Source organism: Triticum aestivum, chromosome 7D (genome assembly GCF_018294505.1).
Source record: "Triticum aestivum cultivar Chinese Spring chromosome 7D, IWGSC CS RefSeq v2.1, whole genome shotgun sequence".
NCBI classification, from domain to species: Eukaryota; Viridiplantae; Streptophyta; class Magnoliopsida; order Poales; family Poaceae; genus Triticum; species Triticum aestivum.
The window spans coordinates 141,854,913-141,879,673 of NC_057814.1; the positions used below are offsets into that span (position 1 = coordinate 141,854,913).

Below are 24,761 nucleotides of genomic sequence, written 5' to 3' on the forward strand. Positions count from 1 at the left end.
TGACCACGAAGGGCCCTTCCCAAGGTGGGGATAGCTTGTGCATATCAGTCTGATCCTGGATAAGCCGGTGGGCGCCAACTGTCGTGGAATTGTCACGGCAGATGTCCTAGCGGAAGGACTTAGTCGTGGAGCCATCGCAACTAGGTTAGCTTAAAGGGGTTAATCGGGACAAAGGACACAGGGAGTTTATACTGGTTCGGCCCCTTGCGGTGAAGTTAAAAGCCTAATCCATTTTGACGTGGTATTGCTAGGGTTTCGATTACCAAGGAGCGAATACGCTTGACTTAGTTCTCGACTTGTTGTTTCTTGTCCCTGAACCGCCGCCGGGTCGCCCCTTTATATACACAGGTTGACGCCCAGTGGTTTACAGAGTCCCGACCGGCTCATATACAATGTTCGGCTCGGTGACTAACTAATCTTTCCTTACAGCATAAGTCATACATACGGCGGTTCATCCTCTTGGGCCTTAAATCGCCTCTGAGTATTGGGCTGCCAATGGGCTTGCTATAACCCGCCGTCTTCACTCACAAGTCGCCAGTGGTATAACCCGGCCCCTCCTGGGCGGTTCATACCCAGTAGTTATATCTCCAACAGGCTTATAGAACTGCTTATAAGAATCCTATGGGTATGTCTCTGTATAAAATGGTTTATGGAAAAGCATGTCACTTACCTCTTGAACTAGAACATAAAGCTTATTAGGCTATTGAAGAGCTCAACTATTATTTCAAACTTGCCGGTGAAAAGAGGTTATTTGGCATAAGCTCGCTTGATGAACGGAGAACCCAAGCCTATGAGAATGCCAAGTTGTTTAAAGAAAAGGTTAAAAGATGGCATTACAAAAGCGTGAGTTTAATGTAGGTGATCATGTTTTACTATAAAACTCACGTTTAAGATTTTTTGCAGGAAAGCTTCTCTCTAAATTTTTTTGCAGATCCTTACATTATCGAGGCGGTCTATCGTTCCGGTGCCATCAAAATCAACACCGCCGAGGGTACAAATCGGAAGGTGGTAAACGGTCAAAGAATCAAACATTATATCTCATGTACTCCCATAAATGTTGAGACAAGTATAATTAATATCATAACACCGGAGGAGTACATAAGGAATAATTTCCAGAATGTTTCAGACTCCGAAAAGGAATAGGTATGTGGTACGGTAAGTAAACCGACTCCAAAACTGTTCTAATGGCAATTTTTCTCCGTTTTGGAATATTTAAAAATTAGGAAAATTAAAAGTAGTCGGAAGAGCGCACGAGGAAACCACAAGGGTGGAGAGCACACCCTACCCCCTGGGCGCGCCCCCTGCCTTGTGGCCACCTCGTGTGCCCTCTGGACTCCGTTTTCTTGCACAATACTTCTTTTGGTCGGTAAAAATTCATTATATAATTTCCTGAAGGTTTTGACCACCGTACCATGACAAAATCCTCTGTTCTTGTTTCGAGGTGTTTTTCTGACAGATCTAGATCACCATGACGTCTTCAAGCGCCCCCAAGGACAAGTTTTCCGAGAAGGTCATCAACCCCTACCTTGCGGAGGTGCTACGACACCCTCAAGCCATTGAGATGCGTGAGGGGGTGTTGCACATCCGCAATGTTGAGGGGCCGAAGAAGACCGAAAGCGTGGAGACAAGACTCGAAGCAATGGAGCAGCAAGTTTTCAAGTGCCAAGGGATGGTGGAACGTGGACTCAACGCCAATCACTTAATGATCGTGGAGTTCACCAACAATCACAAGCTGGATGCCAAGAACATTGGGAAGGCCATCTTCAAGCTTCATGAGAAAATCGAGCATCTCCAAGCCCAGATCTATGACCTGCAAAACCAAAAGTGTGAGTATGAATACAGATTTAAAAGGATGAGTTTGGCTGCAGATTTGAGGATCCCGGAGACTCGATCATCTTTCTATGATGGTGAGCCTATGCTTTGGAAGATGGATGACAAGCCTACCACATCAACAACTCCATCATCACCACCTCCGAAGAAAGAGTTATAAATACATGGGTATGGGCACTCCCCTTGGCAACTGCCAAGCTTGGGGGAGGTGCCCCGGTATCGTATCACCATCACACATTTACCTTTATCGTTTTTCTTGGTTTGATCCTTTTGGTATTATGTTGATCTAGTAGAAGAAAGTTTTAGTATGATCTAGCTTTGAGTTTTGCTTTATGTTCCCTCTATGTAATCGAGTCCATAAGTTATATATAATTAAGAGTAGTTTTGATGTGAGGGCTTTGCTTTCTTGCTATGATCTTGAGGGAATAAAACAAGAGAAAGAATAAAAAGAAATAAAAAGATCATATGGAGAGTAATGGAGTCACATATAAAGAGTATGATGAATAAAATTTGTTGAGAGTTGACAAACATAGTTTTGGTCATTGTTGCAATTAATAGGAAGTAATAAAGAAAGAGAGGCTTCACATACAAATACACTATCTTGGACATCCTTTGTAATTGTGAGCACTCATTAAAATATGACATGCTAAAAAGTTGATGTTGGACAAGGAAGACAACATAATGGGTTATGTTTTCTTATTTCCAAATAGAAGTTATATTGTCATGGATCGTCCAACATGTTGAGCTTGCTTTTCCCTCTTATGCTAGTCAAATTCTTTGCACCAAGTAGAGATACTACTTGTGCTTCCAAACATCCCTTAAACCAGTTTTGCCATGAGAGTCCACCATACCTACCTATGGATTGAGTAAGATCCTTCAAGTAAGTTGTCATCGGTGCAAGCAATAAAAATTGCTCTCTAAGTATGTATGATCTATTAGTGTGAAGAAAATAAGCTTTATACGAACTTGTGATATGGAAGAAATAAAAGCGTCAGACTGCATAATAAAGTTCTTTATCACAAGCGGCAATATAAAGTGGCGTTCTTTTGCATTAAGATTTTGTGCATCCAACCATAAAAGCGCATGACAACCTCTACTTCCATCTGCGAAGGGCCTATCTTTTACTTTTATCTTCTACCATTATACAAGAGTCATGGTGATCTTCACCTTTCCTTTTTACACTTTTTCTTTTGGCAAGCACTATATGTTGGATATATATATATATATATATATATCCATTCGGATGTAGGTTATCATAAAATATTATTGTTGACATATTACCCTTGAGGTAAAAGCTTGGGAGGCGAAACTGCAAGCCCCTATCTTTCTGTGTGTCCGACTGAAACTTTGAATTCATAAGTATGCATGAGTGTTAGCAATTGTGAAAGATTAAATGATAGTTGAGTATGTGGACTTGCTAAAAAGCTCTTATAATTGACTCTTTCTGATGTTATGATAAATTGAAATTGCTTCAATGATTGAGATCATAGTTTTTTAGTTTTCAATGAAGTTTCTAATTCATACTTTACCTTGTGAACGAATCGTTACTTTGGCATAAGAAATTATATGACAATATATGTTGTTGTTCTAAAGATGATCATGATGCCTTCATGTCCGTGTTTTTCATTTTATCGACACCTCTATCTCTAAACATGTGGACATATATTTCGATTTCGGCTTTCGCTTGAGGACAAGTGAGGTCTAATCTTGGGGAGTTGATACGTCCATTTTGCATCATGCTTTTATATTGATATTTATTGCATTATGGGATGTTATTACACATTATAGTACAATACTTATGCCTTTTCTCTCTTATTTTACAATGTTTACATGAAGAGGGAGAATGCCGGCAGCTGGAATTCTGGACTGGAAAAGGAGCAAATTTGAGAGACCTATTCTCTAAAAGTCTTGAAACATCACGAAGAATTATTTTGGAATATATAAAAAATATTGGGCGAAGAAAGCATCCAGGGGGACCCACCAGGCAACCACAAGGGTGGGGGCGCACCCTACCCCCTGGGCGTGCCCCCCTACCTTGCCGCTAGCCTGGCAGGCCCCCGATGCCCATCTTTTGCTATATGAAGGGTTTTTACCTGGAAAAAATCAAGAGGAAGCTTTCGGGATGAAGCGCCGCCGTCTCGAGGCGGAACTTGGGCAGAACCAATCTAGGGCTCTGGTGGAGCTGTTCTGCTGGGGAAACTTCCCTCCTCGAGGGGGAAATCGAAGCCATCGTCATGACCAACGATCCTCTCATCGAGAGGGGGTCAATCTCCATCAACATCTTCACCAGCACCATCTCCTCTCAAACCCTAGTTCATCTCTTGTATCCGATCTTTGTCTCAAAACCTCAGATTGGTACATGTGGGTTGCCAGTAGTGTTAATTACTCCTTGTAGTTGATGCTAGTTGGTTTATTTGGTGGAAGATCATATGTTAATATCCTTAATGCTATTTAATACTCCTCTGATTATGAACATGAATGTGCTTTGTGAGTAGTTCTGTTTGTTCCCGAGGACATGGGAGAAGTCTTGTTATAAGTAATCATGTGAATTTGGTATTCGTTTGATATTTTGATGAGATGTATGTTGTCTTTCCTCTAGTGGTGTTACGTGAACGTCGACTACATGACACTTCACTATTGTTTGGGCCTAGGGAAAGGCATTGGGAAGTAATAAGTAGATGATGGGTTGCTAGAGTGACAGAAGCTTAAACCCCTAGTTTATGCGTTGCTTCGTAAGGGGCTGATTTGGATCCATATGTTTCATGCTATGGTTAGATTTATCTTAATTCTTCTTGTGTAGTTGTGGATGCTTGCGAGAGGGGTTAATCATAAGTGGGAGGCTTGTCCAAGGAAGGGCAGCAACCAAGCACCGGCCCACCCACATATCAAATTATCAAAGTAACGAACGCAAATCATATGAGCATGATGAAAACTAGCTTGACAGTAATTCCCATGTGTCCTCGGGAGCGCTTTGCTTTATATAAGAGTTCGTCCAGGCTTGTCCTTTGCTACAAAAAGGATTGGGCCACCTTGCTGCACCTTAGTTACTTTTGTTACTTGTTACCCGTTACGAATTATCTTATCACACAACTATCTGTTACCGATAATTTCAATGTTTGCAGAGAATACCTTGCTGAAAACCGCTTGTCATTTTCTTCTGCTCCTCGTTGGGTTCGACACTCTTACTTATCGAAAGGACTACGATAGATCCCCTATACTTGTGGGTCATCACGGCGTCGATGGAACCCGAAATGGCGACTATTTAGGTTAGGGGTTGCCTTGGCGTCGACGAAAGCCTAAATGACATATATATAGGTTAAGGGTGCCTCGACGTCGACGGAACCCTGGATGACATATATTTCGGTGGCATCCTGTTGTAACTATTTAGTTAGGTTGATGGCAAAAACAATAATGATATGTTACTCGTCTTTGGATTTAAATGTGCAGTTGTTTCATCGCTGCGAGGGTCTGGTGTTCGACGAGCTCCGCCCCTGTGTTTGTGGGTGAGCACAAATGACATCTCCTCCTCCCCCTTAATTATTTGCTCTGTTTCGGTCTTCGTGCCGATGAAACTTGCTAGCTATATGTGTCTTCAATCATCAGTATGCGTGACCAGTATGTGTCTCCCGTCCGAAATGGTTATAGTTACAAATATGCATGCATTTGCATATTTATAACCGTGATTCTTTCGAATTGTCCAACGTTATCCATAGACAGCCCGAGTAGGTGTAGATTGGGTTCGTTTTCCCATATGCTCTGCTCTGGATCCGACGCATAAATTTTGTCAGTGCCTCCCTGTTGTTCTCCGGGTACACATCCTCTCTGTTTATTGCAGAGACGTGTATCAGGAGAACAGCGGGGTGGTGCTGCCAAAATTTTACGTCGGGTCCAGAGCAAAGCATGGAAAACGAACCCAATCTACACATACTCGGGCGGGATTAGGACCTATCTTTACCTATTAGAGTGTAGGTTGCATGGACGTAATAAAATTGACAAACTAGATTAACTGATGAATATATACATGCTGAATTATATATGCGTTTCTTGTGTGTCCAGTTGCTAGGCAAGATGAGTGATCGTGCGTGGATGTACACTGGTCACACTAGTCAGAAAGACATGACCAATGAATGGTTAACAAAAACCAAGGGGTTTGTGCCGCATTTGCAAATGGCCAGAAGAAAACCTGGTGCCCCCGTGTCCGGTGCGACAATTGACACAAGAGGGCACAGGAAGAAATGGGTAAACACCTGCAAAAGAGTGGTTTTACGCCCGGGTTAGACGGTGTGGACATTTCATGGTGAGTCTGCCCAACGTGCCAGTGCTGAGGTGGTTCGTCGTCGCACCGATGAGCATGGTACCGGGATGGAAGACATGGTGCAAGACTTTGATGATGCTCGGGATTCGGATGATGAGATGGAGGAATCTGCAATGGCCTTCAATGAAATGTTGGAGTCTTCAAAAAGTCCTTTCCATTAGCACACTGAGCTTTGTCAGCTGGATGCCATGTCACAAGTAATGGCTCTGAAGGCTCAATTCAACTTGGGCAGAGAATGCTACGACGCGATGATGATAGTATTTGGACGCTTTCTACCCAAAGGCCATGTAATGCCTGCAAACCTGTACCAGTCGGACAAAATCCTTCATGCACTTAAGATGCCCTATGAGAAGATACATGCCTGTGAGAAAGGATGCGCCTTATTTAGGCTTGAGTATGCGAACTTGAACTATTGTCCCTTTTGCAAGTGTTCCCGGTATGTTGTGGTAGACAATGGTATGGGTGAGAAGAAACAGACCAAAATCCCCGTTAATGTTCTTCGGTATTTGCCAATCGTACCAAGACTTCAATGTCTTTTCATGGTTGAAGAGACGGCAAGACAGATGACATGGCACAAAATGGGCAAAAGAACCGAACTAGATGCAGATGGGAATGTGATGATGGTACACACATTGGATGGTTCTGCGTGGAAGCGCTTCGATGCATTACATGAGCAAAAAACGGCAGATCCAGTGCATCCCCGAGTCGCCATCAGCACGGATGGGTTCAATGTACCCAATACAGTTGTTGGCCCGTATTTGTCATTCCACTCAATCTCCCCCCCCCCCTGAAACAGATTATGCAAAGAAAGAACATTTTCCTGACGTTGATAATTCCAGGGCCCAATTATCCAGGGGAAGAATATGAATGTGTACATGCAGCCGCTCAAGGATGAATTGCAATAAGCTTGGGATAATGGGTTCAAGACATACGATGCTGATAGCAAAAAGAACTTCATAATGTGTGTCTGGTACATATACTCTGATTTGCCGGCGTATGCGCTATTCGTTGCCTGGTGTGTGCATGGAAGGTTCCCATGCCCCACATGCGAGGCAGCTCTTGAGTTTCGTTGGTTGCATGCGGGTCGCAAATTTTCTTGCTTCGACTTGCATAGACAGTTCCTGGATCCTCGCCATAAGTTTAGGAAAGACAAGAAGAACTTCATCAAAGGTAGAGTTGTCAAAAACTCTGCACCACCTGCGTTGACAGGCCAAGAGACCCTGGATCAGTTAAACGCTCTCGAGCCAGATCCAGAGCGTCCAGGGTATTTCAAGGGGTATAATTCGGAACACGCCTGGACTCACAAGACATGCTTGTGGGATATGCCTTACTTCAAAGACCTCCTTTGCCCACACAACATCGACGTGATGCACACTAAAAAGAATATCGTCGAGGCCCTTTTTGGTACATTGTTCGTCATAGAGGGGAAGTCAAAGGATAATACTAAGGCCAGAGTCAATCAAGAGGCGCTATGTGATAGACTGTTACAAAACATGCAAGAACCAAAAGAAAAGCAAAATTGGACGAAGCCAAAGGCATGGTTCAATCTTGGAAGGCCAGCTATGAGAGAAATTATCTTGTGGGTGAAAATGCAGTTGATGTTCCCCGATGGGTATGCAGCGAATCTAAAGAGGGGAGCGAGTCTTGAAAAATTGAAAATATTTGGTCTCAAGAGTCATGATTGGCACATAAGGATTGAGTGGGTAATGCCGGTGATGTTGCGTGGCTTTATCCATGAGGATGAATGGCTAGTACTGGCAGAGCTGAGCTATTTCTTCCATGTTCTTTGTGCGAAAGAACTATCGCATGGCGTGCTAGAAGAAATGGAAGAGTTGGCACCAGAGTTGATCTGCAAGTTAGAGAAGATCTTTCCGCCGGGTTTCTTCAATCCAATGCAACACTTGATTTTGCATCTCCCAACCGAGGCAAGATTGGGGGGCGTTCAAAATTGTTGGTGCTATGCAACTGAGAGGATGCAGAAGACGCTCCAAGAAAAATGTAAAAATAAACATAGAATTGAAGCATCGATGGCCGAGGCATTCATTACTGAGGAGGCGGCAAACTTCGTGACAGCACACTACGAAGCCAAAAATCGTCATTTGCATAATCCGAAGCCTCAGTACAATGCTGGCGACCCTAAAAAGGTGGATCCAACCTTAGCCTATTCAAATGGAATCTCGCACCAGCCGGTGCTTCAAAACCAATATCATTGGATATCGAAGAATGGCGGACCATCTCATTGTATATCTTCAACAACCTAACAGAAGTGCGGCTGTACATCGAGTAAGTTCTCGCGGTACATTGTTTCGCAACTTCTAATTCCTTTGAACTGCTCATATTCCTGGATATTTGATACAGTCGATACGTTGCCAAATTCTCGGATGGAGCGGAGATCGAAAAGGAATCCATCAAAGAGTATGAGATTTTGGCATATCTTGGATGCGGCTTTCCTGGTTTCATCTCTTGGTTCAAACAAAAGATAATTTCCATTAGACCATTCTCATCTCTTCGTCTAATTTGCAGCTAATGCAACAATCCTTTCGTATTAAACTCGTAGGCTAATTCAGAGTCTATGGACGCCGAATTGAGACAAGTCGCTAATGGTTTTGATAGGCCCATTAATTTGACAAATACGACATCAACAGGTATCGCTTTTGTACCTTCGGCAAAGAGCTATCTATGGCCGACCGAAAGTCTACAAATTGTTGTGTCTCTGCTATCGGCGAAGGAGGTACCGAGTATTATGGGAGAGTTGAAGCAATTTATGAACTTCTATTCTATGGTGAAAACCCATCGAACGTCGTAGTCTTCAAATGCTATTGGTTCTAGCCGAAGGAGACTAGAAGGACTCGTGAACATATAGGGCTAGTCGAAATCAAACAAACCACCCATTTAGATGTTCCCGATGTCTATATTACGGCTCAACAGGCGAACCAAGTTTTCTATCTACCTGGGCCTACCAAACTGATCCAAATCTGAATGGTTGGGATGTCGTTTATGAAGTGTCGCCACGTGTTAGACCACCTCCCCCCAATGAAGAGGATTATGAACCTCACATTAACCCAGACACATATGAAGGTGGATTCTTCCAAGAAACACGTCTTTCTAAAAAACGCTTCAAGAAACACCCTACTTCACCCCAGAACATTGAAGTAGACAGCGACAGTGAATCCGACTTCACCCCTGAGCCGGAACAAAAAGAGCCGGAACAGGAAGAGGTTACTGGTGCGGATGACCTGTCAATGCTTGACCGATTACATAAAGGTGGCCTTCCACATGTTGATGCCGCCGAACCCGATGAGCACGTCATTGATGATAGTGATGATGATGATGCATTTATTGATCCTGAAGCATTTATTGAACCCGGTGATCAAGATTATTATTAGTTCATGTCAAGTATTCAATTTGTATTATATACATATATATATATATATATATATATTGTTAGTTCATGTTAGGTATTCAATTTTTTTATGTTGTACTTGATTTATATAGTTACTTGCATGATTGTATGATTTATATAGTTACTTGTATAATTTTCTTACTTGTATGATTGTTTGTTATACATAGTGCCATGGTCTTGGTATCCGTCCTCGTTAGCCCTCATCCGGTTTATGATTCATGCGTGTTAGCCCTATTATGCCACATACTTAGCTTATTTTTTCCGAAAAAGACATACTTAGCTAATTGTCCTCCAAAATGACATAATTAGCTTATTTAGTTCATTTATGACATAATTAGCTTATTCATTTCAAAAATGGCATAATAACCTTGGTTCTCTCATAAATGTCTTATACTTAGCTTATTTTCCTCCAAAATGGCATAATTATCTAAGTTAGATAAAAAAATGAGCTATACTTATCTAAGTTGGCTCAAAAATGGCATCATCACCTAGGTTAGCACAAAAATGACCTATACTTACCTTATTTTCCTCCAAATTGACATAATAAGCTTAGTTAGCTCAAAAATGGCATAATTAACTAAGTTAGCTCTAAAATGACACAAATAAGGAATAAGAAGAAGAAATACAAGGAAGAGGAGAAAAAGAAAGAATACAAGAAGAAAGAGAAGAAAAAGAAAGAATAAAAGAAGAAGAATGAGAATGAGAAGGAAAAGGATAAAAAGATAGAAGAGAAGAAGAAAGATGAGAAAAGAAGAAGAAGAAGAAGAAGAAGAAGAAGAAGAAGAAGAAGAAAATATCTTCTTATTCTTCCTTTTTCTCTTCTTTCTTTTTCTCCATCTTCTACTCATTATTCTTATTCTTTCTTCTTCTTCTTCTTCTTCTTATTCTTCTTCTTCTTCTTCTTCTAGTCTTCTTCCTCTTCTTCTAACTTTCTTACTCCCATTTTTGCAGGTTTGATTCACTTCATGGAAGCAACATTGATGGACTGCTAGTGTTTAGTTTTTGTTTTCATTTGTATTGATGAACAATGTGAAACTATGTATGTATATATGGATGAACTCCGCGAAACTATGTATGTTGCATTGATGGACTGCTAGTGTTCTATTGCATTGATGGACTGCTCGATGTTGGATACATGGGCTACGTTTGAGGTTGAAACTATATATATCATATATGTCTTTTGAAAATGCAGGGGTATAATAGAAAACAGAAAAAACAGCAACAATACACGCACTTTGCCGTCTGACACCGATGGTAAAGGGGTCTTTGCCGTTCGCCACAGACGACAAAGAGGCCACGTGGCAGCAACCTGGGAGCTGACCCATTTGGTCACTTTGCCGTCTGTGGCAGACGGCAAAGGCTGGAGAGGTTTGCCGTCAGTGGCAGACGGCAAAGAGCTAGGTGGAGTGACGCGTCTGCTGACGTCACAAGGCAGACGACAAAGTGGAGGGCATATTTGCCGTCAGCTGGCAAACGACAAAGCCTCCCGTTAGCCACCTAACGTGGCTAACGTCAGTTGTTTGCCGTCCACCTTCTTTGTCGTCTGCCACAGACGGCAAAGGGGTCTTTGCCGTCCGCTAGCAAATAGCAGACGGGAAATCAATTGTTTACCGTTACTTACTGTGTCGGGCATGTTTGCCGTCCGCGGCCGACGGCAAAGACCTTTGCCGTCAGCTTTCCAGTCCTTTGTCGTCTGACATGGCAGACGGCAAATCAGCTGATTCCTGTAGTGTCAAGCTCAAATTCCATATTTAATGATGGCAATTCATGTAGTCATCGTGCACCAGAAAGGGGAGATTGAAAGAGCAACTCTCTTTCTAGGTGAGTTTTAGTGATAATGACAATATGAATTGAAGACTAATCTTGTGTGCTGAGTTTATAGAAGGTGGATTAGTCGAAAGAGTTGATGCAAAGATGGATGTGGGTCCCTAGTTTACCAACTCAATTCATAGTTCTTCATATTTAGTTTTGTATAGGGAAGTCACACTAAGAGGGGTCCCTCAATGAAATTATGGTGGAACTCATTTATAATTGGTACTCCCTCTGTCCCATAATATAAGAATGTCAAAAATGCTCTTATATTATGGGACGGAGGGGGTACATTTCAAAATACACATCCCGAACTCCATCATATATGCCACCAAAATAACCAAAATACACACTTCCATATATTCATTTTTGGGCTACTTTGAGTAGTTGCCGAAACCTTCAGCGGCAACTTCCGGGAGCTCCTAAAAAATGGGGCACCCTCTGGCGCAGAATCCGACCGACATCATTGGCTTCTGTTGTCAGGCGGAGTATGCCCTGAATCCGGAGCCCCGGGAGTCTGCCTCGGTTTTCAGCGGCATCGGAATCCGGCGCCACCTCCAGCATATGTTTTGGATGACATCAGAGGCGTCTGATGTCCGTTGAAGGCTATGTTCTGGAGTAGACGCTGGATTCCTGGACACCATATGTGTCACTGTGTTGCATGCCGGTCTAGTTAGATGTGTGTCCACATATTATTTTCTAACCACAGACTGTTTGGAACGTATCATACAATGTAATATCTTACAAACAAGTCACGTACTTGTCGACATGCATCATTGATATCGTCCAAGAAACTGTTTTGATCCATAAACACATAGAAAATACCATCGGACATGATTGTCTCTAGGTATATCTCCAACAGGGTTGGCATCATATTTGTGAAAACACCCCCAGATTTGCAACGTTGTCGATCAGATAGTACGCCACGTCGGTGGGTACCTAACCAACACTGTGACTTTCGTGACCATAATCTCGTATTTCTAAGTCCAGTGACGATAGTGAATTTTATGGACGAGTCCTTGTGACCACGGATGAATTTCACTCCTATCATAGATGATTCGGCTTACTGATCACTTCGTGAATCACGCATTGTGTAACTAATGTATCAGTAAGGCTTCTCCTCCGCGACTTTCAGAATATAAAAATGCCGCTCATGGGTTGGGTTGTAAGTCATATGGAAAGCACACTGCACATCCAACTGTCAATTGTTTTTTCTTTTCTTTTGTGAAAAAAACTGTAAGCTGTTTTCGCCGCCTGTGAAGAGCACACTCAGCCACTCACGTCTCAGTGTCTCATTTTCAAAACTGAAAAGGGGTGAAGTTGGTGCCCAAACGGCCAAACCAATGGAGCGGGAAAACACCCCAGAGGCGGCACAAAAGAGTTCAGCGACTGAGACTAATTGTGATGCCCTGCGTTCGACTTTTATGTGCGCATATATACAACAAAAAGGAGCAATTGATTGGTAGCTGTCGTGGAGGAGGAAAGCATCACAGGCACACTGTCGCCGCTGCTGCCGGTCTGCCGTTGAGACTTGAGAATTGGTAGAATGCAAGTGTCGGCCATTGGGTTCTACTCTCTTCTCTCTCCCCTGTGCCTATGTCTCGCTTAAAGCGAGAAATAGGGTGCGCTCATGTCAGGCGCCTCCCTAAATCGGCCGGCCCATCGAGTGGGAGGCCACAGACCGCTGCCTTGTTTTTTTATACCTCCAAATATTATATGTTAACCAAGTATTTAAAAAATGTTAAATGTTTATAGAAAAAAAATTCTCATATATACGAAATATATATATATATATATATATAATGTGTATGAAAAAAGTTGATCATGTATTTAGAAAATGTTAATCAAGTATTTTTAAAAAATTTAAATGTATATAAAAAATGTTTGTCATGTATAAAAAACACAATGTCTATGGAAAATGATGAACATTTATTAAAATTATATTAAATGTTTATAATAAAATATTCCTGATATATATACGAAAAAATAAACAACCTACATTAAATAAAAGTATACTCCCTCCGTCCGAAGAAGCTTGTCCCAAGCTTGTCCCGCAAATGAATGTATCTAGCACTAACTTGGTTTTAGATACACCCATTTGAGGGACAAACTTTTCCGGACGGAGGGAGTACATAAAAACATATATATCATAAAAGTTGATTATGTATTTTAAATTTTTTAAACATTTATATAAAAATGTTCCTGTTGTATATAAAAAATGTACATTGTGTGTGAAAATATGTTTATTTTCATTACAGAAATGTTTAGTGTGTATTGAAAAATGTTGTCCATGTATTTAAAAAATGCTAATCTTGTATTTGAAAGAGTTAAACGTGTATTAAAATGTAGTAGATATGTAAAAAAATGTACAATGTTGGGAAAAAGTAGACTAAAAAATATAAGTTTTCAGAAAACATGACATCAAAGTAGAATCCAAAAGAGCTAGTTAAACATTGAGCCCGGTCTGTACCGAACGGCCAGAAATATTATTGGACATCCGTGCTCAATTGGGCTACATCGTCACACCTAACCCTAACCCTAAACCCGCACACACATGATCTCAACCCTGGCTTTCCTTAAAAAAAAGCATGATCTCAACCCTGACAAGACAATGGGAACATACATAGTGCACACACTTCTGACGAAAGAAACATAGCGATACACACCGCGATGCGATCGATGTTCTTGCACATACATTCGAAACCAAACACACTCAACTAATTAAATGGACACCTGCTTTTGTTTACACTTTGTGGCACATACCCTACACCATTCCACCCAGCCATTCATGCACGCACCCACGGCCAGCCTCCCGGCCCCAGGGCGCCAGTGGACAGTGTACAATGCTGCCTCCCACCAACCTGGGCCTAGCCAGCTTCCGGACGGACCCTGAGATCGGTCGGGATCGACCACCAGATCAAACGCCACACATGCCGCTGTCGATGGGTCCCTTCGTCCCGCGGGCGCGGCAGGCAGGCAGCTTGCGGAGGCCGGCGTTAGGCGCCTGCCACCTTGCTCGCCGGCACACGTCCTGCCGGCCCCCGGCCACCCCACCTGTACATGCCACCGGCCGGCGGTCCCCGGCCCGGCATGTCCATTACGCCGCGCGGCGCGCACCGGTAGATCGCTGCCGCCGAGGACAGCAGTGCGTGCGTGGCGGGCGCGCTGGCTCCTGGACTCCCGGAGGCATGCATGCATGCATGGCACGGACGCAGGCTCGGCCCGCCCGAGCTCTGCAACAGCAGACAGCGTATGTATTGCTGCCAGGCCCTATGCCAATTAATCAGCAGGTGGATAGGGTCTCAAAAGTTCTGTCTGCGATCTACTCCTATGCTATCGGTAGTTGGATGAGCATGAGCTCGTTGGATATGATCGGGAGCATGCAATAAAGTTTCTGGTTGCGCACGGTATTGATGTCCAAATAAACGGGAGGATTATTATGGCGTGTGTTTTCTCGGTGCACAGGGACCAACCGAAATTGGATATGTGGGTGGACACATTCAGGTTCGGGACCGATACCTGGGGGGTTTTGCTGGTCCTGCCGTCGAAAAGGTTCATATTTGATTATGAACTTGTACGTGTCTGTCTCTGTACAGGACCACGGTCTGTAGCCTCGTGATTATTTCTGAATCTTGTATTGCAATTCTGTATATAGATCACTTAGAGAAATTACATTCCCTTATGAAAAAAAATTACATGTACGTATTGTCGTAACTATAGTTAGCTGATGAAGCCATTCCAATCATGCACGCTGACGTCACTAGAGGTTCAGCGACGCCCCTACTACTACCTGAAATGTTTCTGAACATCCAGCTAGCTAGCCGATCGATTGTCATGCAGCAGTCAGAGTTCCAGGCCGGCAATGCATGCTGCATGCGGAGATTATTGGAAGAGCAGCGTGCTGCCCGGTCGGCCTGTTTCGCAGCAAGACGAGACTTCAGATGCATGCATGCGGCTGGAGCGAGCACAGTAGCCGTCCATGCGTGCATGCACGGCGTGACTGCCGTGCCGACTAAATAAGGCCCGGACCCATCAGGCACCGTCGACGACGACGAGTTGGGTGGACCTGCGTTGATCAGCCGGTCGGACTCACATGATCTGATGAATCGGTTACCACTGCCTCCACTCTCCAGTCGTGACTTGGGAGTGTGGAACAATTGCACGCGCCCGGCCGGCCAGTTGGCCACCATGTGTCGGGTAGCTGCGGGCTGAGCGGGAGCCGCGACACGCAGGGTGGGCGTCGCCGCCGGGGCCGGGATGGTTGTGAAAATTAATGAAACTCGCCTTTTTTCAAAACTTCAACACAAATTGACCTTAATCTAAAAATATTTTACAAACTGGCCTTTTTTCGCACGATGCCCGAGGCTAGGCCGTCATGCTCCTAGCCTCAGGCGTCATGCAAAAAGGGCCAATTTCGGAAATATTTTCATATTAGAGTCATTTTGTGTTGAAGTTTCGAAAAGAGATAAACACACCATTGGTCATTGAACTCTCACGAGATGAGCACATTGATCATTCTTCTCTCAAAATGTGATGAACCGGTCACAATACTCATTTTTATGAGCAAACTGGTCATTCTGCCGTTTCCCGCCGTAACGGGTGTTGAGGTGGCATGCTGACTTGGCGTTGGGCCCATGCACACAGCACATGCGCATATCAGATGGCGGGATTTTTTGCAAGAAGGGCCCTGGGAAGATGTGGAGCATAGTTTGGACCCTTGTAGTATTTTTTGCTCCGCTGGTGCTTGTTCCAGAGTCCAGACAGGTACTCGACGCAAAGCTACCAAGCCATGGGCTCTCGTCCGCCGACCGCCGCCGCGCCATGACCGTTGCCGAGGCCGCTCACACTGAGATGCACCACGCCATGCCATGCCCCGACGCCACTACCACCACACAAGACGATCTGCAATATTGCTACCATCGTCGTCGCGCGCAATGTGCGCCGGCCGTTGCTACTGCCCCCGACAAGCGTGATGGCGAGCCCATTGTGTCTTTCTCTCGGTGACCACTCCTGGTGTGGCATGGTGTTCCCTCAATTGGGGTGGAGGTTCCTTCATCCGCTAGCCCGCTGCACCGCGCTCCCCCGTGCACTCCGTGGCCACCTATTGCGTCCGAATGAGCCACCTAGAGAAAAAGGACATAGAATTGATGGAGCTTGGACGTAGTAGCCTCGATCCGCAACCGCTATGTATTTGTCTGAACTTGTGTCTCTTCCGTTGTATGTAGTTCTTACTGTTCGTGAGTCCGTACTATGCTCAGATTCAGGATATGCATTATCTCACACGTACGTCTCCCCTTCTTGATTGTGGCCAAGCCAGTCCCCATATCCATCTCCGGCATGCTAGCACTTGCTTCATCTCCGGCATGCTAGCACTCGCGTTGTTACCAACACTATGGACCAGCACATGCGCGTCCTCCCTCATGACATCTCATCGGAATAACCAAAACATCACCGCCTAGGCAGCTACACTCACGCTCGCGGAGTCCACGGCGCTCGTGGTCGGCATCCAGTGTGCACCGTCTCCTACGTCCTTTGTCGCACGCACAAACAATAACCTCGCCGTCTTATCCAAGGCTTCGTAGAGATTCCCTATAAATTTCTGCCATAGGAATCGAACCCCGAGTCCCTGTAGCACCTGCGCCGCACTCTTCTTCTCCCACTCAGGCGGAAGATTGCCGCATATTAATCCATCCCTGGAGACCCCAGCTTCTTATTCTCAGCTTGGTAGCCCCCATGGGAATCGTCTGTAGCTTATGACGACATCCCATCCATGTCACGCATCCTCGAGAAGGCCTCACCACGCAACCCTGCTCTGCCGCCGCCTCTGGCAGCCATGGCCTCACCTCCAAGATTCACTGTCATCTCCTTCCGCTCACGCATGATCTAGCCCGCATGCGCCCTTCGGTGTTGGTGCACCTCTTCTCTCTCTCTTATGTCCTCTCTAGCCCGCATGCGCCCTAGTGCCGCTGGAGCTCACTATCGGCGTGCCTGTGGCCAACCCGCACACTCGCACCACCCCAGGCCGGTGCGACCTCACTCCCGCATAGCCCCTACGCCAATCTCACCTCCCGTAGCTCCTGTCGCGCTTGTAACTGGCGTTTAAGTTGCTCATGCATGGTCCATAAGAGGCTGACAGGTGGGCCCAATTTAGTGTGAAACTGGTGTAGCCATGACAAGTTCCTAGTCAATATTTCTAGGGTCTTTTTTGCAAAGTATCCCAACCTCTAATATGTGCAGGTGCCGTAGTTGTGGGCCCAACGTCGAGTCAGCATGCCACCTCAGCACCCGTTATGGCCGGATACGGTAGAGTGACCAATTTGCTCATCAAAATGAGTGTTGTGACCGGTTCATCACATTTTGAGAGAAGAGTGACCAATGTGCTCATCTCGTGAGAGTTCAATGACCAATGGTGCGTTTATCTCTTTCAAAAAAGGGCCAGTTTCATCCATTTTCATGGGATGGTCGACCACAAGCTGGCCTAGGGCACTGCCGTGAATGCATGCATGTTACTATATATCACTTGACCCCATGAATGAAAGGTTTCAATTCGAAAATCCAATTTATGAAACCTGGCAGGCATGCATGACAGGAGTGTCTATACAGTTAGTTCTCCGTAATCCAATTTATGTACCTGTATTAGAAGCACCAAGAAACTATAGCACGGCACGACCGTTGCTTTTTGGCCGTGCGTTTTCTTCTAGACGTTTACGTGGGGCCGGGGGCGGGGATGCATGCACGCATCGTGCATGACCCCAACGAACTAACCGCCGCCCGGCCGCGAGCGCGCGCGCGATGATGCCGATCGCTGCAGGCAGGCAGGGACCGACCAGATTCCGGGCGGGCGCGTACGTCGGGCGTGGCACGCACATGGCGCTGTACCTGCGTGCGCGCGCGCGCGCGGTGGAGCTCGTCTCGACCGCGGCAGCGGCACGGCGTGTGGGATCCCACCGGCGGCTCCAGGCAATAAACGCCGCGACGGCGACCTCACCGGCAGCGCAACTTTGGGGTCGGGTGATCTGATCATGCGTATATCTCGCTTCGCCACAAACGTGGCCTTCGTCGGCCCCGGGCCCCGCGTTCACGAAAGAGCCATGGCGTACCATGCAGGATGCAGCCAAGCCGGGGCTGCTCATTCGCTCGTCCATATGGCTGTGTAAAAGTAGCTATCTTATCCGTTTGAAAAAAGCTTCGTCAAATCGAATTCTACCGACAGTCCATGACTGTGTTTGTGAAAGCAGACTTCCTCTTTTCCTCCCCTAGCCAACCCTAGACGGCTAGGACAAACTCTTCCCTCTAGTCTTCATTGCCGAGCCTGTGGGTCGCCTGCCCTTTGTCGCCGCTCCGGCGGCCGGTAGTGGGGAGAGGAATGTCGTTGCCTTCGCTCCGGTTAGTAGTTTAGGATAGTGTTTTTTAGTCATCGCATGTATGGTGCTTGGGTGGATGACAACGCTTCTTCTTTGAGTTTGTTTTTCAGGCTCTGATCCTTTTCGAGTTTGTATGTCGACGTAGCCGACGGAGCTCCAGCATAGATTCCTGCCATCTTCTTGGGACGGTGAGGTTAGAATTTCTCGTTATGTGGCGAGATTTAGTGTCAGGTGCTTCAAATCTAAGGAAGGTTTCAACGGCGACGACCCCGACTCCATGGCGTTGGTCTTTAGGGGCACGTGCACAAAGACTTCACAGCTATCATCGACAATGTGAAGCCGACTCCAGTAGGAAAGCGCCGACAGCGGCGTGTCGGCGGCTCGTTCTGGCAGAAGTAGTGATCGTTCGGTGTTCTTGTAATCTTGATGTAACTTTTTTATTATGCTTGAGATGCTTCGTACCAGGTGAACTTTCATAATAAATCTGATGTTTTTTGAAAAAAAAAACATTTGGGTGAGTGGCTCGGTTGTAAATGTGCGCAAAGGATCGGCACTGTACTAGACGAGCGCTGATTTGTGATCGACACGTGTCTGGCGCATTTATCCTCAACAGTTATGCCCCAGCCGATCAGGGGGGCGTTAGGCCGCTGTAGGTGGCTAGCCCCCGATGGATGGACCGATCGAGATGGATGTCGCTGCCTCGATCTCACTCACGCCATACATGAATCTCGCTCATCTCCGGCACCCATAAACCCGTGGATGGAGCCAACCAATTAAGGCGCATATGCGAGTGTCCCAGATACCTGCGCCCCCCGCGATGGCGACCCCGTCCGCGCCGCGCCGGAGCGTCGTCCGTCCGAGCAGAATACGTGCCGTGTGGTGTAGCAGCAGTGGTGATCGTAGCCCCTCGCCGTGCGCACCGCCCCGTCGCCGTCGCCCCGCCCGTCCTGCTCACATGGGCGGCCCTCTACCCGTTGGAGCGCGCTCCCTTTTCCCACTTTGGCACGGGCGGCGAGCCAAAAGGAGCCGGACCGCGGCCCAGGACGAGGCGTGAGCGTGGGGGTGCCCCCCGCGCGACAGGCGCTGTGGCCGGACCCGACCGCCCGCGCGCCCCCGGCCAGTCGCGCCTGGTCGATCGATCGAGGCGTGCGTTTCGCCTGTTCCCACTTGCCGCGCGCGCGGCATGCGTGCATGGGCACATGCACGTACGTTCCGACGAAACGAAAGGTTACGAGCTAGCTAGCCCACGCGCCCGTCACGTGGACGTACGCGTCCGGTCACTTGTCTTGTCCGGGCGCCGGGCCCCGTCGAGAAAAGCGAATACATGTACGTCGTACGTACGCGTCAGGACACCTGGCCGGCGAGCGACGCCCACTTTGGCAGCTGGTAAATGCGGCCAAAAGCGTCGGCTCGTACGTATTGAATTCATGCTCCAGTCAACTCATCCAAAAGTCCGAACTGATGGAGGAAAGCGGCAATGTAGCCGCAGAATCGTTTTATTTAATACTGCGTTGGCAGGATCTTGAACTCAAGACCTCTTGGCTCGGATACCATATTGAATTCATGCTCCAGCCAACTCATCCAAAAGTCTGAACTGATGGAGAAAGGCGGGCAATATATTTCAACGCTACGACATGCAACGACCGGGAATACGACCATGTCGGTAGCGTCGTCCGCCGTTCCGTCCTCGCTGCGACGTGACGTTTTAAAAAGTTGATCCTGTCATTAAGCATCCACTGTTAACTGTTAAGCATGTGGTTATACTATGCGAGATCCACTGTTTTTTTTTTGTCGAATCTTAAGCATCCAAAGCGTACTCCTCCTACCACACAGGACAAGCTAGCAATGAGATCGGTCCGCCGCTGCGTGCAGGACCCGACCGGCCGCTAGGTCGAGGCGAGTTGTTTGCTCCGGCACCGGGACATCGGGGGACAATGGCATCTTCCGGGTCTGCTACTCGGGTCGCTCCGCGATGGGGACGTGCCCTGCCCTGCCTTGCCCTGGTAAAATATTGTTCTCCCACCCATTGACCAGAGCTGCTGGATCGATCTGGCGGCATCTGCATGCTCTAGACTCCAGAGTTTCTCGAACACTTGCTACGCAAACCGTATATATTGATTGCGAGCAGTCGAGAGCATTTCCCGCGGTCGGAGGAGGACGACGTGAACAGCATCTCCTCTCCTGGCCATTTTGCTACGTTACCGGCCGGGAGACTGATGATACCAACACAAATCGACAGGGGGGCTGTGGGCACGTGGCAAGTGGAGGGGGAAGGTTGGTGCGTGGCCGTAGCTCATAACTAGGCGGACATCCACAGTGAGGGAGAGGGACACGCGGGCCCGGTACCCCTTAACCTTTTCCTTTTGTTCATCTGTGTAAGAAACGGCACCATGCATGCAGATCGAGCTGGCTAATTAAGCTGGATGAAACGACCGCTAACTCCTTTCCTTAAGAGAGAGATCTCCTTTTCCTAATCTGCATTTCTCTTGGCCTACGTACGTCATCGACCCTGTCTTGTATGGAGGCTCTCCCCGTCTTCTGGGCTTCTGGCCAACCGGCCGGCCGGTGCCTCCCTAGCTAGCTATAAAAGCCCCCAGTCGTCTCCCATCCTTCTTCCCCATCGCACTTCGCAGCTAGCCGCGCGCCCACTCTACTTCCGACCACACAGCCTCTCAGTCGACCGACCTTCGCTCGCCCTGCATTGTTCTGTGAAGACGATGTCTGGCAGGAGGTCGCGCGGCTCCGTGTCGGAGGAGGAGATCAACGAGCTCATCTCCAGGCTCCAGACCCTGCTCCCCACCGCGCGCCGCCGCGGCAGCAGCAGCAGCCAGGTACGACGACCGACACGACTAGTTTCATCAGTTTGCAGCTAGCACATGCGCTTGCATGTCAGCATGTGTGCAGCCAAGCCACGGTGCAAGCTTAGTGTGTTTATGGGAGGTTTATGGAAGCTTGGTAATGAATCGGTGGATGAATGCATGCAGGCGTCGACGACGAAAATGCTCAAGGAGACGTGCAGCTACATCAAGAGCCTGCACAGGGAAGTGGACGACCTCAGCGACCGCCTCTCCGACCTCATGTCCACCATGGACAACAACAGCCCCGCCGCCGAGATCATCCGCAGCCTCCTCCGCTAGCTAGATACCTGCTCATCATCATCATCATCATCATGGATCACCTCCTGCTGATTGTCCTAAGCTAGCTCATCATCTACGTACAGCTCCTGCATGCCTAGCTAATTAAGCGCATATGGTCTACACATACAGTACATGGTATATATGCCGTCCGTCGATCTCTGCAAGCATACATATGCAGATCGATCGATACCTAAGGACTGCATGGTAAGGCTGGTCTAATTTACTTGGTAGGGCATCCATCATTAGCTAGGGCCGCCACCTAAGTTCTATAGCTGCTTAATTAGCTCACCCTTGCATGTGGTTTCCTCCCGGTTTCCATCCCTCCGATCCCCCTCTCTCATGTTCTCATCTGCCTGTGTAAACTTGGTTACTTATTTGCAGTCTGGATCGAGTTGTTTCCCCTAGAGACAACCGGCCGACCGCTAGCTACCCATCCGGTGGTGGTACTGCTAATATACTGCTCCTACTCGGTATCAATCACCCATGAATGTATGTACTATGTACTGTCGTGGCTTCGGCTGAATGACTATTATAATTAATCCAAACTGATTATGTTATCTGTTAAAGCTCCACGAGATCTGCTGTTGTACTGATTATGTTATTATTAGCAATACGTACACTCTTGGTTCATGTGCTCGTTGATTACTCAAGACAGTAACGGACGCGCACACGATGGCGAACCCACCGGGCGGCCGTCGATCGTCTCTATCTCGCGTAGTACTGTTGATACTTCAAGTCGCTGCTGGTAGGCACAGCACAGGATTACCGGCCGCTCTTTCGTGGAAGCTTCGGCCTCTCTGCAGTTGCACTCATCTCCATCCACCGGTGGTCGCGGGTGTGAGAAAGGGATGCCAGACGGTTCATTGCTTACGCCGATCCGGGAGGAGGAATTGACAGGCCGCCGCTCGCTAGCCGACGACGGATCAACAGTGCGCCAGTCGGCCACTACTCTGGCAGCCCGTCTCCTCTCGTGCATGGCATGGAACGTACGTGCCCGGCCATGCCGTCGTCGTTTCGTTCCGTGCATGCATGGGCCACTCGATCGTACCGCGCGAGAGTCGCGCGTGTCGTGTTAGCCAGTACGTACGTAGCCAAGCTAGCCTAGCCTAGCACGTACGGCCGGCGATGTGTACATGGCGCGCCGGCCGGCCGGGGAAAGAAGGCAGCGGCGCATGTGTGCGGTGCGGTCACCTGGGCCTGTCGTGCCGCCCGGGTGAAAGAGGGGAGAGCGACGGGTCGGAGGAGAAAGGGCGCGCAACGACCGCCCCCTTTCCGTCGGTTGGTTGTTGGTGGACTCTACGGCGCGCCTCGCGTTTCCGGCGTCCGTCAGCCGGCGTACGACGCAAGGACGGTGCGCACGCTGCGCACGGTACCCCGGCCGTGTCTTTTAGCCGAGCCAGGGCGACTGCAGGGCGCGCACGGCTTCGGCGGCCTTTCACTCGCCGGTGATCACACGTACTACTACGGTTTAGTACGTAGTGGTCGGCATGGGGCTAGAGCTGTGTAGGCACGGCTGGGTTGGGCTCGTACGATGGATCGGTCGATTTTGTGCAGTGGCGTACGACTACTTTTTTGTTTCTTCTCGAGCCACGGTGCTCCCCTTTCCTTTAAAAAAAAATACTCCCTCCGTTCCAAAACATAATGCTTCCTCTATTTTCGTGTTTCAACTTTGACCATAAATTTAATCAACGAGACCGACTATGACGGGAGCAAAAGTTATACCAGTGAATTCGTATTCAAAAAAGTTTTCAATTATATAATTTTTTATTCTTCCGTCGCAGTCGGTCTCGTTGATCAAATTTATGGTCAAAGTTGGACTTCAGGAGGCACGGACGCACTATATTTTGAAATTGAGGGAGTACCAAACTCTTCATACGGCTAAGAAGGAGCGCTGTGAGAAAGCCACTGCTTAATTATGCCACGGGATAAAAACCCGGTAGCATGCACGTAGAAAAAAAAACCCTGGTAGCACCAGAATAATGCTACGGACTGATGTGGCCTCACTTCAAAGGCTAGAGTGAAGAGCATGAGATGCAGATACATATACAGTGGGTCACTGAAAACTGGCATTCCAATGGCATTGCTGTATACTCCCTCTGTTTCCACAATATAAGGTGCATCTATTTTCATGCAAGTCAAACTTGTTTATGTTTGACCATGATTATGAATAGAATATTGACATCTATAGTACAAAATAAATCAAATACGAAAATAATTTTCATGACGGATCTAATGATACAAATTTAGGTATTGTAGATATTGGTATTCTTTTTCCTTCTAAAAACTTGACCAAGCATGCACATGTTAGACTTTTAAAAAAATACACATTATATTTTGGAACGAAGGAAGTATGATGCAACGGGGGCTGAGTTGGTAGCCACACACGAGTGGCGCCAAAGTTATTGAGTTATGGGTGCCCTAGGTACGGCGAGGTCAACGACCGTGCATGTGCGAAGAAGAGGAACAAAAGACAAACAACTACCGAGTTTGTCTTTATTTAGCTCATTCTAGCCACAAAAACAGTGGAGTCACGCATACTCGGCATAAATCTCACCATTACCTGAACAAATCATGACACGCAATATTGAATTGCCCAGAGAACCTGAAACTAAGCATTTCGGTCCAAGCGCAGAGCAGTAATACTTCCTCCGTCTAGGTGTGTAAGTCACCTTACAAAAACCAAATAATCTCAAAACACTTAGGCACGGTACATTAACTCCCTTCTCGTTTCTTGTTTCGTGACATATCAACCAATAAGAGATGTGAAACGTGCATGTTTTTAATGACTTGAGACTAACAAACAGGACATGCAGTAGTAAGTTCATTGCATGCAATGCTATTAATTAGCAAAAAGACATTAAGTTCTCTCGTTTTTCCCTTCGCCTTGGTCGCAGTGCACAAGC

General features: G+C 46.9%; 1 protein-coding gene across 1 annotated transcript; it reads left to right on the plus strand.

Annotated features, from left to right (window-relative positions):
• The first annotated feature begins 21,313 nt into the window (after window positions 1-21,313).
• On the plus strand, window positions 21,314-22,424 carry LOC123166655 (transcription factor ILI5). Its single transcript, XM_044584458.1, has 2 exons — window positions 21,314-21,552; window positions 21,706-22,424. Exons 1-2 carry the CDS (start codon window positions 21,439-21,441, stop codon window positions 21,856-21,858), a joined length of 267 nt encoding a protein of 88 aa, XP_044440393.1. The 5' UTR covers window positions 21,314-21,438; the 3' UTR covers window positions 21,859-22,424.
• Window positions 22,425-24,761: the final 2,337 nt, after the last annotated feature.